General features: G+C 43.7%; 1 protein-coding gene across 1 annotated transcript in view; it reads right to left on the bottom strand.

Moving 5' to 3' along the window:
- The window catches only part of DPY19L4 (dpy-19 like 4), a 40,325-nt gene extending 26,131 nt beyond the window's left edge, over nucleotides 1–14,194 (bottom strand). The window contains 9 exon segments of the mRNA XM_068396185.1: nucleotides 2,724–2,858; nucleotides 3,430–3,553; nucleotides 5,372–5,517; nucleotides 6,375–6,496; nucleotides 8,290–8,380; nucleotides 9,376–9,500; nucleotides 10,483–10,590; nucleotides 13,999–14,046; nucleotides 14,049–14,194. Coding sequence (XP_068252286.1) covers nucleotides 2,724–2,858; nucleotides 3,430–3,553; nucleotides 5,372–5,517; nucleotides 6,375–6,496; nucleotides 8,290–8,380; nucleotides 9,376–9,500; nucleotides 10,483–10,590; nucleotides 13,999–14,046; nucleotides 14,049–14,136 — 987 coding nt within the window. The 5' untranslated portion in view covers nucleotides 14,137–14,194.
- Between the last annotated feature and the right edge of the window lie 3,696 nt (nucleotides 14,195–17,890).

Below are 17,890 nucleotides of genomic sequence, written 5' to 3'. Positions count from 1 at the left end.
GCCAAATCAAGCTCTAATTGAGCTTTGGCCCTTCTAATCTTCTCCCTACACGACCTGGCAACGTCCCTATAGACCTCCCAAGTTACCCGACCCTTCTTCCAGAGCAAGTAGGATCTCTTTTTTTCCTTAAGTTCTAGCCTAAGTTCTCTGTTTAACCAGGCCGGTCTTTTTCCCCGACGGCTTGCCTTCTTACAGACTGGGACAGCCTGCTCCTGAATATTTAGCAATTCCCTTTTGAAGCATGTCCAGCCTTCCTGGACTCCTTTGCCCTTCAGGACCGACTCCCAAGGGACTCGGTCCACCAGCCTCTTACACAGGCTAAAGTCTGCCCGGCGGAAATCTAAGGCAGGAGTTCTACTCTTGCCCCTCCTCTTCCCCCACTATCGAAAACTCTAACATTTCATGGTCGCTACTCCCAAGACGGCCACCGACCCTCACATCTCCCACTAGTCCTTCTCTGTTCACAAACAACAGGTCAAGCAGGGCCCCTCCTCTAGTGGGCTCATTTACCACTTGCATGAGGAAGTTGTCCTCCACACATTCGAGGAACCTCCTAGATTGCTTCCTCTCTGCCATGTTGTATTTCCAGCAGACATCTGGCAAGTTGAAGTCGCCCACGAGTACAAGGACCGGCGACCAGGTGGCTTGTGACAGCCGCTTGTAAAACACCTCATCCGCCTGCTCATCCTGGTTGGGTGGTCTATAACAGACTCCCACCATAATGTCCGCCCTGCCGACCTTCCCCCTGATCTTTACCCATAGACATTCAACCTTGTCATCCTCACCATCTTCCTCAATTTCGACACAGTCCAAGCACTCCCTAACATACAGTGCTACCCCACCGCCTCTCCTGCTTCGCCTGTCCCTCTTAAAGAGCTTATAGCCATCCATAGCAGCACTCCAGTCATGAGAGTCATCCCACCACGTTTCTGTGATGGCAACCACATCATAACCTTCCTGCTGTACAGTGGCTTCTAGCTCTTCCTGTTTGTTGCCCATACTGCGTGCATTGGTGTAAACGCACTTCAGCTGGGCTAGCGGCCTTGCCCCCAACGCAGGCCTGTCACCCCTAGGTTCATTTGCAGTTGCCCTGGTCTTATCCCCCTTCCCCATCCAACCTAGTTTAAAGACCTCTTAACCAGCCCTGGCAACTTCTGGGCCATAACCCTTTTCCCCTTCTGACTCAGCTGTTCCCCATCCAGCATAAGCAGGCCTGGGGCCATGAAAGCCGCCCCGTGGTCAACGAACCCAAAATCCTACTTACGGCACCAGTCTCTTAGCCACGTATTAATCTGTTGTACTTTCATAGTCCTTTCCCTATTTTCACCTAACACCGAAGGAATTGAAGAGAATATAACCTGTGCACCTACCCCCTTTACCAAACGCCCCAGGACCTTGAAGTCCCTTTTGATAGCCCTGGGACTTCTCCCTTCAATCTCATCCCTACCCACCTGGAATACTAATAGTGGGTAGTAGTCAGAGGGCCTCACCAGTTGAGGAATCCTTGTGGCAACATCCCTTACCCAAGCCCCAGGGAGACAGCAGACTTCCCTGTGAGTTGGGTCACTCCATCCCTCAGTTAATCAGGGGATTAATGGATCTCTATCCCTCAACTCATGAATCTATCAGGGTACTGTTTGGCTCCGAAAAGTATTTAATATCAAAATGATCCTGGTAAGCCTCAGTAATTAGTGTACAATTACTTCACAAGAATTCTGTAAAAATGCCAAAAGTACTAGTATTTTACAAGGTCTCCTCATTCTGTAACACCTCACTGTGATGCAGCATGAAGCAGTAATCACAATGCAACAGTATGAAAGCACACAACTTGTGTGAAAGAGCCGACTACTGTAAACATGCACTTTCCTTGCCCTCACAATAACTTGTTCATTTAACCTATCTCAGGAATACACAGACTGTTACTGCTTTCTGTTATTTACTAATTGATAAGCAGATCTTATAAACCCTGATACTTGATTCTTTAGACTTTTACCAAAACATCCATCTTCTCCCTTGTGTTTTAAGGACCTTGCTTTGAACTAAAAGAGATCAAACATTTCCCACAGCTGAGGAACAGAAAAAAAACAACTGAAAGAAGAGGTGACAAATTAGTACTGCACGCAGCCTGAAACAGAAGTTACATCTAATAAAACCAGAAGGCGCCCATGTACGAAGTAGCATATGTACCATTGCAACAGGCAGAGTAAAAATACCTTATTGTTGCAACATTTCTAAGAAACATTTTGCAGAATGTCAGCATCTGTGTAGCCTATTTATTGGCTAAATCAGTACAGGGTGGGCCATTCAGGGTGATAACGAGGCCCTTAACTGCACAGACCCAACAGAGCAGTTTTTTGGTCAGCCCCACCCTACCATGAATAGGGAAAGGAAAAGAGGACACAGCCAAAAACGATGCACGACTGAGTATCATTCATCACTCTTTCAGCTCTCCAAGGATGTTTCAGGTCTTAGAAGCTTTGTTAAGCTTCTGACCCTTTTGTTATGAAAGCTGTCCCAAACACAGTAGTCCAAAAGAGAGTGACTTTAAAGCCAGTTTATTTTTCTGATGGACATGACACGCACTTCAGCTGGACCCAGGCTGCAAGACACTCAAGTCATCACTCAGTCTGTGCGCTTTGGAGCTCCTGAGCAGTATCTATGGCAGGCACCTCTGAGGCTGTATTTTAGTCCCCAACTATCAGTAGGTTGAAGAGTTCTAATACCTTCTCTGTCTGTGCCAGGGCAAAGCTGTCTAGCAGAAAAAGAGAAACAGCCTGGACAAACAGGAGATAATGACTGTATTCCCACATCATCATGAAGGTATATGTTGAAGCACTCACCAAAAGGTAACAAAACTTCTAGAGAAAAAAAGAAAAACAAAAAAGCGCATTAATTTCATACCTATGCATCTCTGTCACTAAGTAACTGAGAGTCATTAAAACAGAAACTATGGAAATTAATTATTATTTTAGGAAATAATTAAAATACTGATTTCAGACATATTTAACATGTTCTCAGATGGAAGAAAGTAATTACTGAAACATTCAAAAACATTTAAAGACAATCAGAAGGAGTATCTTTGACAGAGAGACAGGGAAAGGAAGTTACCACCATCTTCTCAGAGCAACAGGAAGAGCAACAAAACAGTTTACATAGTGAGAAAAATTCTGCATCAGTTTATTTTAAAAAGACAGCACACAGCTCATTAGGACACTGCTCTCTCTGAACCCTCATGGAGGCATAACAGGGCAGGGCATGAGTCGCTTACCAAAAACCACACATGCTTAGGTGAAATCCGAGTGGCTGTTTCGAAAAGAACAAACAAAGCATCTACTGTTTCCTGCTTAGTGGGGCAATAGTGACAGAGGTAATTACTTTAGAGCACAGTCCTACCCGCAACTCTTCATTAAGAAATTAATTTTGCTTTACCTCAGCAGAACAATTTAGGTTTTTTTTTAAATAGCCTGTGAGAGCTGCTACTTGACATGCAAAATATGGCAAAGCCCAATTTTCCCTTGATGGTATGGAGTAATCAATTCTTGTTGTATCTGTCCTAGAATAAAGTACAGACAAACAAAGTTATTAAAAGATCTATGGAACAAAAATACCAAGGAAAGCCTAAATGTCACTTCTAGTTATCAATGTGGCCTTGCAAGCAAACTATTCCTGTATGAGGTATAAAGTAACCCTGACACAATTTCGCTGCTGATACAGGTCACAAATTTAATATCAGCATAGAAGGTCCAATCTTTACTCATTTATTCAGCAGGTCTCCTTACTAGGTGGCATTTATACGACTGAAGCCAAAAAGCATCTGCCTCCAGCCTTTTCTGACCCACCACATCACTGTGTGAGCCAGACGCGTCACACACTGCTTCTGCCAACCTGCACTGTGACAACAGAGCCTTCTTTGGCCACGAGCAGTACTAAATGGTCTTATGTTCACAGGCAGGGGACCACTGCCTAACAGCAGCTTTTCACATTAAAATGAAAATCAGCTCATAGCTGTGAGAAAATATTACTTTCAGTTTTCAAACAATATGTTTTAAAAAAGTAGTTTAGGCGGTTGAGCACAACATACTTAGAACCCAAAGTAGTGCTCCCTCATAGCAGCAGCACCAGCAGATACTCTGTCTACAGGGAAAATCCTGCCCGGCAAAACAAGAAATTAAAGGTGGATGGGGAGCACGGGCCAAAACAGCAGCAGGGTCTTCTCATGGAATGTCTTGACAGTATCTGCACAATTAGAGCTGTAGGAGAAAGTTTTAAAAAGTGCTAAAGTGACTTAGAAGCACAAGTCACACTTTCAAATGTGATCAAAGGCATCCGTTTCAGAAGTACATAGTCTTCTTTGTGTCTACTATAATTTTAAAAAGGAGCCTCAAGCTCCTTTATCATTTAGATATTTGAAAGCATCACCTTTCATTTTTATCTCTGAAGCCTCTTACAGAGGTGTATTTGGAGCTTTTTTAACTATTGGACCTTTCAATTCATTAACCTTGTTTAATCTTTGCTGTTGAAAAAAATACAGATTTATTCACCATTTTTCCTACTTTCCACTGTTCACGCCAGCTTGATGAACAGTATTTTTAGCTACTAATCACAGATTCGGTCACGATGACTTCACACTCCTCAAAGACGCTCCCCAACAGTTCAACTTTAAAGGTATATCTCTAACATTTTGCTCCTCCATAGCTCTTTTCTTTCAAACACTCTTAGGTTCACAGAAAGCCCCAGAGCTACTTGGTGACAAACCAAGAACCTGAACACAAGTTCTCATTGCCCAAATAAGGCTCCCTATTATTGTAGTGTTTCATAAAGGGAAGGGACATTTTCTTGCAAGTGAAATGTTTTTAAATAAAAAAATCTTGAGATCAGGATCATCTAAGAAGATTCCACTTTGCACAAAACCCACTACAAAAAACAGATTAAAAAAAAAAAATCAAAGACTCTTTACAAGAAAAATGCACTTGGTGATTTCCTTCTAAGCATCACAATATTAAGAGCTGGACAGAGAGGAAAATTCTGGTTTACAGCAACTTCGGAAATTTAGTTTCATTCTTCACCAGCACAAAACCAAAACCTTCTGAGGAATTTCTGCAAAATGGAATTGTATGAGAATACTCCTGTATTCACACACATACAAAAAATCTGTTCAACTGGCAGCATGGATGGTTTGGACAACAGGAGCCTTTGCATTAATAAAAGCATCATAAGAATCTGTGCATCTCTGGGAGATGTTTTGTATTCGGCATAAAAGAGCTTGCTCTCACAATGAGAACACAAACTTTAATAGAAAGCATTTAAATCCGCTCTAATATTTTAAAATGCCTTATTGACAAACTAGATTGTATAAAGATGTTTTTCTTACCTGTTAATAATGAACCATGCTACAGTCAGCATTCCTGCCAGCCAAGTCCCACTCATAACCCAACTGGTTACAAACAATGCAGTCACATAAATTCCCTGCAGTCCAAAAACTATACCAATGTAGAAATACACTGGTTCAATAACTTCCTGAAATTACAAATAAAAACGAAGAGACATAGCGGCAACTGAGCTGAAGCTGGAAATGATTACTATTTACGACGTGCATACTGCTAACAGTGTGCTAGGTGCTTTACAAACAGGTAAGAGACGGCCCCTATTCTAGAAAAGTATTGAGCATGCTTTTATTTTGGGCTCAGGGAGAACAAAGCAGTGTGAATTAAGAGCACACTTCAGGACTCAGCTTGCTATTGCCATGTTTTTTGTATTTGCTTTAGCATGACATTGTATGTGTCAGATTTAATAAATCTATAGTGCAGTGAGATATAAACTTCACAGGACTACTGGAAGTTATGTAGAGGAGGAACTGGAAGAAGTAAAGATGTGGCAAAAATGGTTCCAAACACAGAGAAGCATATATTAAATAAATAAATATTTTTTAAAAGAAAGATAAATGAGAGAGGACACAAGTATGCAGTGTAAGCAGAACAAAGCCTGAGTAGAGCAGAAGGAGACAAAAGGTTTATCTACAAAAGTGTGTTTCGTGTTTATCTGTACAGGAATAGGTAGAGACAGGTACCACTACAACAGACTTCGGTACTCCAAATGAGCTAACTTTCTTGTTTTTAATGGATAGCACAGATACTCTCCACATTTCTAAGCCATTTGTAGAAGTAAAGAATAACAGAAAGAAAAGTTTAGTGCATATAAACCCCCAAAATCCTATGCCAGAGACTGATCAGAATTGAGGAGAACCTGGACCTGGTGAGAGGCTTAGCTCAATTCATTCAACAAAAAATGTATGTATTTATTGTATACAGCATAGAAAGTCTCACACACATACACAATCGTAATGAAAGCACAGAAAGTAGGAGAAATGCACATACTTCGCTACCAGATGCTTGATATAAAACACTGGCAATCAGCTCTGGGTACAAAGTCATTTGCTGGACTGCATTTATTGTCTTCAGCGATACTGTCTTATTGTTGTGTGTCAACTCATAAACACCTATAGACCAAAAAAATATGTTACTCATGGAATCACTTACTATTGCTGTTCCTAAAAGAGGTGAAAGTGTACTCAAAGGTAGGGAGATTTGATCATTAAAGCTACTGACTGATAAACCACTCCTACTTTTAAAGGAAGGAGAAATTTCTGTGCCAGATGCCATTCCACCCTACTGATTTAGCAACAAAGTTATTACAATATTTTGATCTAGTCTTTAAATAGAAGGCCCAAAACTAACCAGCTGAAGCGTAGTCTTTTCAGTAACATACTGATGCAGCCCTGGAACCAGCTACCTACAGATCACCTTCACAGGAGTTTCTTAAGAAGTGAGACAAAGATGAGAGAGACAAGGATGAACAGGATCCATTAAACCTGTCTCCACAAAGAGGTCAGATATGATGGCCTCGTCACCCTTTTCAGCCCTGTGTTTCTGAGTCTTCTAATAATCACTCACTCAACACAATACACCTCTGTACAGGATTGAGATGAAATTGAAGCTGGCATACTTGAAGGATCCATCATTCTGAGATATTATAATTAAAGAAAAGACATGTCATTACTCAGGACAATAGAGGGAAGAGGAAAAATAATCCAAATGCCAGGGGTGGAAATCAGGAAAGAAGAAAAACCCCAACAAAAACTCAACAGTCAAAGAAGATAACTGTTTCCAGCTCTAAGCATATCTTGGTGTGAGGTCTGCAGCTGGTTCTCTGCAGGCCAAACCAGGTCTTGCAGGACTTATAACTGGGTTCAGCACAGCTGTGATACACCTTTGAAAACTGTGTGTCCCCATAATACCTAGTAGACACAAGAGTCTACCTGTTCGCAGAGGCAGCATGCCTGAATGAGGCAGTCCATCTATCCACAGCATGGGTACATTTCCCCAGAGACAATGAGGAACTGACTGTACCAAAGTCAGTCATATGATATACTGTTATATATTGCTGACATGCTACACATCAGCTGGGAAACTGTTCAACCAATAAAACTATACCTACAAAGTTTAACTGGCTTCAGATGAGATTTCACGAGGGGACTGAACTAACTCAACAGCTGACCGCTGTGAGACAGGGCTGTTCACTCCCTCTTCTCTCCTGGAGTTTTCGCATTTTCCCCATGCTAGCCCAGGTGCCCTTCTGAACTCATTAAACTAGCACAGAAGTGTTCCATCTTCTTTTCATTGCTTTAGTTTTCTGCTGGTTTAGGGACCTAGGGTCAGTGAGCTCCAGAGCCAGTGCAGGATAAAGAGCAGGAGTGCAAAGGGAGGAGAGACCAATGCCACCCAGTTTGTATTCCTTCCTGTTGGTTCCTGTCCCCATCACACAGCGCTCATCAACATCTATTCATCACAGCTGACAGGAGCAGGAACCTCTGGCAGGGACAGGATCGAGCAGATCATCTCTTGACAGAAACTGTTCCATCTTCTGACAGAGGCTGGAAAACAGTAATTTCCATCCCCCATTCCCAAATTAAACATCAATTATGCTTACATAGCAGAAAATCCACTATGTAGCATAGGCAAACCTAATGATAACTTCCATATGGAGCAATATGAGAGTAATATTAATCCTATTCCAAAATACTGATTAAAGGCAATCTGCTGGAATACAGGAGAGTTAAATATTGTTTTTTAAAAGGCACTAAAAAGTTAGGACAACACACAGGTTTTAATTAATCTGACTGATATTCCTACGTAAGAGTATAAAATCAGTCTCCTCAGTCTGCAGGAGTTTTTTACTGTCTCTGAAAGGAACAGGACTTTTCAAGGTTAATAAAACAAACAGGTTTTGTACCTCTTTCAAAGGAAGGAGCCTTTAGCAGTTCTTTATAGAATGAGTAATAAATGGCGCTGTCACCCTGAAATGTAATTTCTCGTTCAAGTTCCTAGAAAAAAAAAATGCATATATTCACCTCCTGCAATCTCTTCCCATAGAAGACTATATATTTCAGAGAGACTAGTTTTATAATACAGCACATGGTTATGACTCCACTGTACATCTTCAAAGTATTCCACAAAACATTAATCTTCACAGCACCTCTGTCAGGTATATAATGCTCTCTATAACTTCGCAAACATGCTCAGAATCAGAACAACTCAAATCCACATCGTAAATTAGTACAAGATCCACAGGATCATTTCATATTCACAAACCTGAATTTAATTCAACTTTCCATAGTTCACTAAATAATACAGTTCTTAAAAAACAAAACCCATACATTCCTGTTGTTTAGCTTATGCAATCCCAGTATGCTTCATTTTTTTCTCCAAATTTCGGAAAGGTATTTCAATGATAAAGGGTGGCATGGAAAAACATACAAAAGCATGACAAGACAAGGCTATTGTTAGCAGGAGAAATGAAAGAAGGGAGAGAGAGAAGGGAGAGAGAGAAGGGAGAGACAGAAGGGAGAGAGAGAAAGGGGGAGAGAGAAAGGGGGAGAGAGAAAGGGGGAGAGAGAGAAGGGGGAGAGAGAGAAGGGGGAGAGAGAGAAGGGAGAGAGAGAAGGGGGAGAGAGAGAAGGGGGAGAGAGAGAAGGGGAGAGAGAGAAGGGGGAGAGAGAGAAGGGGGAGAGAGAGAAGGGGGAGAGAGAGAAGGGGGAGAGAGAGAAGGGGGAGAGAGAGAGGGGGAGAGAGAGAAGGGGGAGAGAGAGAAGGGGGAGAGAGAGAAGGGGGAGAGAGAGAAGGGGGAGAGAGAGAAGGGGGAGAGAGAGAAGGGGGAGAGAGAGAAGGAAGGAAGGAAAGGAGACAATATCAAAGACAGAGGCCTGATCAAAATTACATGGGATTCTCCAAGCAAGAAAGTTCCAACCCGATATGGATCAGCTTTGATTTCAAGGACACAATTTGGCTTTTATTTCAGTAGTTCAACTTTTTTCTTTACCTGCCTGCTGGAAAACCAGAATTTCCGTTCATGATATGTTGAGAGGTACACAGCATACATCATTCCACTAGTGACTGCCGCAAGACAGCCAAAGAAAAGTTTTGCAAAACGCTGAATTAACAGATCTGAAAAGGGACAGTGAAAAAGCTAAAATAGTCCAGAGGGCTTAGAAACAAACAGTGTGCCCTAAATATGACTCATTTCTGAACAGCAAGTAAACTTATTGGCACTGGAATTACCACACCATCGTCAGCACAGATACATCGAGAACTGGTTTGTTATTCCTGTCCTGCAAAGTTTTCTTTCCCAGTTGTTACCACTGCTTCACAGGACTCTCAGATAAGATACTCACACACTACACTGCAAATTTTTCTCCATTCTAGTAAGCTTCACTTTCAAATGAATTCCAAGAAGGAAAAGTGTCTTGCAAATAAACAGAGCGAACTCTAGATTTTACCCCAAACATCAGAAACTTCTTAAAGACATTAACAGAAAGAGGTGGCAGTACCACATCTAACATCAACACTGAGACATTCTGTTCTCCGTTCTGTTTTCAAATATAAGAGGAAGGAACTAATTTGAATTTTACCAAACTCATTCAATGGGTGTCTACCTCACCTGTAGCTCCCTCAAGTTTGTATGCACTTTTAATGTAAAAGTTTTTGGTAGCTTCATGAGCACTTGCCTAAACTTACATCTGGTTTTAGTTCTGTTTCTTGAAAAGCTGTAAGGACTTTTTGCCTGTTCTTGTTTCAGTATCATTACTTCATGCCTTTCAGCTTCTCAACTGAAAGATCATTCCAGGCACAATTAAAATATTTATTTGTACTCAAACAGTAATAACAGTAAGATTCTTAACCCCTCTGCCTCTCCCCCTTCCTCTCCCTCCCAGCCTGAAACAATCCAGGACTACCATTTTACTCTGCAATACATAAAATGTCACTATCAAAGAATTCTAATGTGCATACCTGGGTTTTTTTTGAAATATTCAAAACCCTAATTCAAAATAATTCTGTTACAAATTACTGCAATACAAATATCTTCCAATAAAATGTAAAATAATAATGGAAAAAAAATCAGAAGTTGGCTAAAAATTCTGTAGCTTACATTTTGGCGACCTTCCCAGCTTTGAGTTTTCTTTGTTTCTCTCCTCTGGAGCCATTTTGTCAGATTCTGTGCAGTTTTGCTTCTTTCTGTGTCGCAGGTCTGCTGCCCCTGAAGACATTTTTTTGAAGTTATTGCAACACAATACCTAAAACCACACTCTGAGAAATCCACACAGCAGCATGTAACAGCCAGTTATTGCTACTGATTCAACCCCACAGCAGCTATATTTGACAAAAAGACTCATTTAAAGTAAGTCATGTGCATAACTACAATAACAATATAACAATACAGAAATCAATTCCTATCTTATTCCTTAGAAAATCCAATAGTTTTCTCCTGAGGCCATACTCTGGAATTACCCAGAACCCAAACTGGAAGCTAACTGATTTATTCCATGGTGAACGTACTATACAAATGAAGGAAAGGAGTAGTTTAGATAAGTTGATACAAACACTGGGAGACACTGGTGCCAATTTCATTCTACTCTCATCCTGGTTTTGCACTGCTATAGTCAGTAGTGTACTAGGCACATTATTGCAATATAAAAATTGGGCTATTCCATTATTTTTAATTAAGCTGCCCCATTATTCATATGGTGAAAGCTTTTATAAGTTAAATATAATACCACTTTTTTCTTCCTGCCAGATCTAGTGGAAGTAAGCAGATATATGAATTCTTAGTCTAACACATAATTAAAAAGCCCAGTCTGCTAGGCCACGTAGATCACTTCAGGGCTTCTTCAGTTTCTGTTAAGTTTTCTGTAACAAACAGCAGCAGTTCTAAGCCCTGGTCCATTTATTTTACAGTTGGAAAGGCAACCAGGCTAATTCACAGGGTGCAAGTCTCCATACAAATAAGACTCATTGCAAAAAGTCTGTTACAATTACTATAGTAAAGATGACATCCCACAACATTTATGCCATTTCAGAAGTGTGATGAAAAGGTTTAACTGAACTCATGCTCCAGAATTTTTAGCTCTACACTTTGACCTACTGTCCAACATTGCTTGAAATTTTGTAGCCACTGATTTCCTCTGGACTTAAACCATCTCTTTCATAAAGCCATTCAACTTCAAACTTGAAGTGTCAATATTCACATCCCACAACAAAGCTTTTAATTTCTCTGGTTGTATATTACTTCAAGTCTAAATCAGTCTACTTTTAACTCCCAACTATCAGATTTAAAAGTCAGAAACTAGAGATAGTAATATAAATAAACTGTTAAAGTGGTGTCTGCCTGTATCAGGACACCTGTATTTGTGTTTTAACAGAATTTTCAAAGCAATTTATAAATTATTCTGAGCAAACCAAGATCTCAACGATAACATTTTTCATGGAATGAACAGAAAATTTCTACCTTCTTAAACAAGACAAGAATTGGAAAGATATTAAACAAAACAAGGTTTAGGGTGTTCAGTATCACATTTATCATTATGTCAATCCCAAATGAAATATACACCAGTATCTCTTCATGTCATGTATATGAAGTTAATCAGCAACACAAACACCGAGTGCACTGCAATTAAAAAATCACTTGTGCCACACAAAAGAAAATGGGGCGGAAAAAACCTAGATCATCAGAATGGGCAGATACGTGCTTGGAAAGACAACTGTCTGCCCTTGTCATTCTAGTTATGACCAAAGCAACAGCAGTGAGAACACTGGAGGGAGAGACATTTCTTTTGCTTTTCTGGCAGATAAGTGAGCCATATTAGAAGTGTAACACACTTACAAAGTCTAGAGTTAGCAGTAGTAATAGAAAACTCCCAAAGAAAGAACAATTTTAAAATTCTAATTCTGAAACAACTACATCTCAGTCAGGAAATGATCTTCACCTCGGTTTTGAAGACTGCTCAACAGATTCCCCCCCCTCAAAGCAATAACGAAGAAAGATCCAAGTATGCTACTTCTGTTTCATTTGCAACTGCCTCAAACAAGAAAAATGCTGTTTCCACTTCTATGAATCCTTTAAATGGGGTGAAATGCAAGCCAAACAAGGTCACAACTAAAAATAATCTAGGGTTTTGAACTGATGACACAGCCTCTAGTACCTCTCCATCCAGCACACAATTTTTCATCCAAGATGGCTGTCTAGTTCCCTTTAAGTTCCCAGTACATTTTTTTTCCATTCTTGTTCAGACAACATGCATTCCACTTATTTTTGTGTATCTACTGTAAAAAAGCATAACTCATTGCTCCTGTGTGCCACTATATTAATCCATTTTTCACCTGCAAATTGAGCACTGTCTGCAATTCTTGTCCTCTCATCTAAAGAAGGGTAAGATAGAGCTGGGAAACGTTCAGAGGAGGGCCGTGAGGATTATCGAAAGTGTGCAACGGCTCCCGTACAAGGAACAAGAAAGCAAGTTGAAGATGCCTCAGTCTGGAAAAGAGGATGACCAACAGAAACATGCCGGAGGTCTACAAGCTAGCGAAGTGCACAAACAGGCTGAATAGAGAGCAGTGATTCACTTTTTCTCTACTACTGGAACAAGAAGTTATCAAACAAACTCAGTGAGTCAGGCTAAAAGGAACCAGTTCATTGCACATCACCTTCATCTAGACAACTCCTACCCAAAGAATGTTCTGTAAACAAAGAGTTTACACGGATTCAAGAGAAGATGGACACATATGTGGAGGACAAACAACCCAAGACTACTAAATACACAGAAACCATGTCCACCTCAGAAAGCGAGAACAGTTGGGAGGCTGGAATGTGCCATGGCACAGTATGTTGTTTCGCTCTTGCATTTCTCTGGGTGCCTTAAAGTCATGTTTCTGCTGATTTCCCCAAGAAAACTAAATGCCATCTCCTAGTCCCCACAAAGGGGGTTAACATAAAAGAGACCTGGAGAAAAATGATTCCGTGGGAAGCCAAAAGTGAAACGAGAGAGGAGACAGAGAACATACAAACGGGGAAACAGAAGGGATGCCAAAGAAAAAGCACACTCACGGAGGCACCAGGCAGCCGGGGGATGCTGCCCCGGGATGCAGAGGCAATGCCGGGCAAGGGAAGAGAAACAGACCCCAAGCTTCTGGGCTCCCATCCACCCAGCTTCCTCCTGCTTGGTGCTGCCAACAACGGGCTGCCCCGGGCGGGGCAGAGGAGGCCTCGTCAGCGGGGCCGAGGGGGCCGCCGAGGAGGGACCGGTGTGGCCCGAGCCGGCACCGCCACCAGCCGCGGCAGCGGCGGGACCAGCGCTGCCGGCGGTCGCTGACTCCGGGTCCTCCGCGCGAGTGTTTCACCTTCGTACCTGCGTTACTATCCCGGCGCGTACCTGACACGCAACCGCGATCCCCGGCCGCAGCCGCACTGCCGACCTGCCGACCATCGCCGGCCGGGGCCACACCGACCCCCATCTCCGCCCGCCAGCTCCGCGGCCTGAGGCGGCGCCGGCACCGCCGAGGCGGCCGTTGGGCGCGCGCGCCCCCTCTCACGGCACCGCCGGGCGCGGGACGAGGCAGCCCGCCCCGGCGTCGGAGGGGGATACGGGTGACACACCGCCGCCCCCCTCACCTTCCTCCATCGCCAGCCTGCGGCCGCCGCCCACCACTGGGGCTCCCGCCGCTGCCTCGGGGGCGACACCGCCCCGCCCGCGCTCCTGCCGCCGTCGCCCGCCTCTCGTCGGCCCCGGGGGCGGGAGCGCTCTCGCATACGCACGGCGAGCGGAGCGCAGCGGCCCCTCGCTTCCTGCCGCCCCGCTGCTGCTGCCGCCGTCGGGCGCCTTCTTCGGCGGAACTGTGGTGGCAGAGCGCGGGGGAGAGCCCGGAGCGCAGCCGCGGCGTACCGAGGCGCACCGCGGCTTACCGAGGCGCAGGCGGGCAGCTGGGCCGCGCCTCTGGCGGGGGGAGAGGGGCTCGGGGGTCGCGAAGCTCCGGCCTCCTGTCAGCCCGCCACGCCTCGCAGCCTCCACTTTACAGAATCACAGAATCACAGAATCAACCAGGTTGGAAGAGACCTCTGGGATCATCGAGTCCAACCATTGCCCTGACACCACCATGTCAACTAGATCATGGCACTAAGTGCCATGTCCAGTCTTTTCTTAAACACATCCAGAGATGGTGACTCCACCACCTCCCTGGGCAGCCCGTTCCAATGTCTAATGACCCTTCCTGAGAAGAAAATTAGCATCACACGGGCAGCGAAGTGATGTTCCCTGCCGCCCCTGCCTGCCAGCCCGGCTCCAGAGGGTCCCTGCCCCTTCAGAGGGACCTGCCCAGGCCGCGGGGCCCTAATCAGAGCATCTCCCGTGGGTGCAGGTCTTGCTGCTGTCACCCGCCTCAGGCTGTAACATCACAGCTTCGCTCTCCGTGCCTAGTGTGACCCTGCAGATTTTTAGCTGCCAAATTCAGCAGCACAGCATTATCCAGAGACCCCAGGCTTGATACTCATGCACAAAACCCTGGCCCACCTGCAAGGCCTGGTGAGAGAAGTGTTTGGTTGAGCCTCGATGCACACCAGCTTTGGGTTCCTTTTTGCGTCATGATGAACTACCAGAGCACGGTACCAGCACCCCACTGTTGCAGAGGCTGTACAAATGCAGGACAAAAGGATGCCCCCACCCCAATGAAGTTACGGTCTGCTTTTAGGAAAATGGGCTGTATTTGGGTAAAGGAAGGCCAGTGAAAGAGCATAAGGAAGAGATGAAACATCCTTAAGCAGTGGAATAGGTGGGCATCTAGGCCACCTAATGATTATCGTGGTTGTTGTCAGCAACCTGGCAAAAGAAGGATTTGAAGGGGTGGGGTAATATTGTGAATGTGAGCTGAGCATGCATTCAGAGCGTAAAGGATAGCGTGGGAAAGTGTTTTCTGTAACCTAACAAAACTGCTGGGGAAGCCGGTACGTTCACTGATGGATGCGATTAGAGATAGTAGCTAAGTTAGCAGGACAGGACTGGTGATGAAGGATCTTTAGAGTGAAGTTATGTACTTTATGCTTGAAATGACAACAGATGGGAGTCCGAGGAAGAGACACAAAGAATGGGATGACATGGCTACAACACTCATCTCCTGCATTGTTTATTGCAGGCGCCCTTACAGGCTCCCCCAGTCAAGACCTTGTCATTTTGCGGAGTCTGTGAAGCACAGTGTTTGGTTGCACCAATCCACAAGTAGTGATGCTGCGAGAAAGAGCATATTTCAACCTGAAGAAGTAGCAGCTTAGATTTTTGGTAATGGAAGTCCTGAGTTCTGACTATGACAGTAAGCTGAGCTGATTATATACATGGAGCTGGGTTTGTTGCAATATGACAATCCCCTGATTTTGCAGCTCTGGCAACATAAGCTACTTCTAGGCTGCATTTCGGATGTCAGGCCAGGGCCAAGGCTGGCACCCTCCCTGACCACTGCCTGGGGACACATCTCAGGAGGTCCTGCTAAAAAGGAGTCTTGCTGATGCTGATTGCATTTGCCACTGCAGACAGCCAAACGCTGGATTCTTGGGTTGGGGATGTCAAGGACAGAAGTTCTCACCCTGCCATGCCCCAAATCTGCTTGCAGATCTCTGTGGTGGACTGAGGGCTCAGGGCTGAGTGGGCTGCTTGGACCACAGAGGGAGTTTGTGTTTCGGTGGTTGGCCCTGGGGAGGACCTCCAAGCCTTGCCCAAACCTGCTGTGCAGAGGAAAGATGGAGACAGCTGGTGCAGGACCCAGCCCAGGGGGAAGGGTGCTCCCAAGCAGCACATCTTCCAAGGCGCACCATGTTGTCTCCTTCCCAGTGTCTTTCTACAGCTCTAGGGGATGGACTGAGCATGGGCACAGGCTTGGGTTGGAGGCAGCCATTCAAGAGACCACAGCTGTGCTACAGGCTAGTCTTTCGTGTGGGACTTACCTCCACTCATCCTTATGGTCAGGGTGAGTTGTTTAATAGGTGGTGTATAAGGCCCTGTGCATTAAAAGTATGCTGAGAAGCTCCAGAGTTTATAGGACTGTTGTCTTGGCAGCTATAGTCTAGCAAAAGCTGGAGAGCTGGGGCAAGATCTGATGCTTACCTAAATCAGCTTAGATTTTTCTCTGTCTTAGGTCAGACATGTAATGTTGAATGTTGGGGATCTCTCTCTAATGATCTGGGGCATGTGTGTGGAGATGCATCAAGGTTCACTACCAGGGCACAGACATCATTCCCCATGTAAATGCTCTGGACTAAATTCTGCCACCCTTTGAGGTAGTCTTGCCCTGAACATGAACTGTCAGTTTAGGATTGTCATCTCTGGGAGCAGGATGGTGTCGACCAAATATTGAAAGATTGCTGAAGACACCCAGACATTTGCTAACTAATGGTTTAGAAATAACCAGAGTGAAATAACTGAGAGGTGGCCAGGATCTGTGTTGTCGGCATCTCATCATGTGTATGTGTGTGGAGGGAGTTCCCCAGGCAGGGTCTGCTGAGAGCTGTACTGCCTGGGCTTGATTTTGGGGCAGGAAGCTGTGGCCTTGGCAGTCCTCAGTGGCCAGTCCTGTCTGCTGCAGGAGTGCATTGCTGAGCAGAGCAGCTGGGCTTATTTGAACCTCTCAGAAGCACACTGTTGGAGGAGCTATCAAAGAGGTTTTTTGGGAATCGCCCCTTGGGGACAGCATGTCTTCTGACATGTCTTCACAGTGCAGTCAGGCCAATGGCTGATCAACTGCTGGGAACTGATTTGGTTACTTTGTCTAGCAGCTGTAAGGAAAAACAAAATCAATTCGTGTGTCCTATTGGAGCATAAAATGAGATTTATAAGTTTCCTGGATTTTTTAATAAAATCTAAAATACTTCTGCAATTGTTGATTTATTGGATAGTTAAAAGAGTTGCTTGTGTTTTTAATGATCCATAAATTACCCATTGCATTTTAATGTAATTGGTTTTGATCTGGTTTATTTTTTTCATAACTTGATTCTGTTGTAAGTTACTGGAATATGCACAAATAACCATTGCAATCAAAACAACAATAATCGTTTTAAGTATTTGTACTCAGACCATCAATATATGGACAGGAATAAAATAAATGACTGCACAGTTATGCTCTAAATTTTGTTTTTCTTAAGCCTTCTTTGTACCTGCTGTTTCATACTGTACCTTGTAATATTTCTTGTGCAATTCGTTTTCTACTAATGCTCCAGCATGTGTATCATCCCACACCTTGAATTCAGTAGAACTATAAGTGCACATCAAGTTATTTACATGCACAATGCTCACTTGGTTTTCATTTTTTTCCAAGATCTTCTATGTAGAAATTGCACGTTTAAAGGTGGGAGAACCAAAAATCATCTTTCATGCACGTTTCTTTCTCCCAGAATTAATACGCTGAAACAATTTTTAGAGTAATGTTGAAAATGTTATTATCGCTGCACCTCAATCTTCCAAAATGCTTTCTGTAACTAATATCATATGAAAGTTATTTCATTTGGCAGCTTATTATGTGCCCTA

The sequence above is a fragment of the Nyctibius grandis genome, chromosome 3 (genome assembly GCF_013368605.1).
Source record: "Nyctibius grandis isolate bNycGra1 chromosome 3, bNycGra1.pri, whole genome shotgun sequence".
In the NCBI taxonomy this organism is placed as follows: domain Eukaryota; kingdom Metazoa; phylum Chordata; class Aves; order Nyctibiiformes; family Nyctibiidae; genus Nyctibius; species Nyctibius grandis.
Note: the sequence above shows the minus strand (reverse complement) of the source record. Positions and strands in the feature narration are given on the sequence as shown.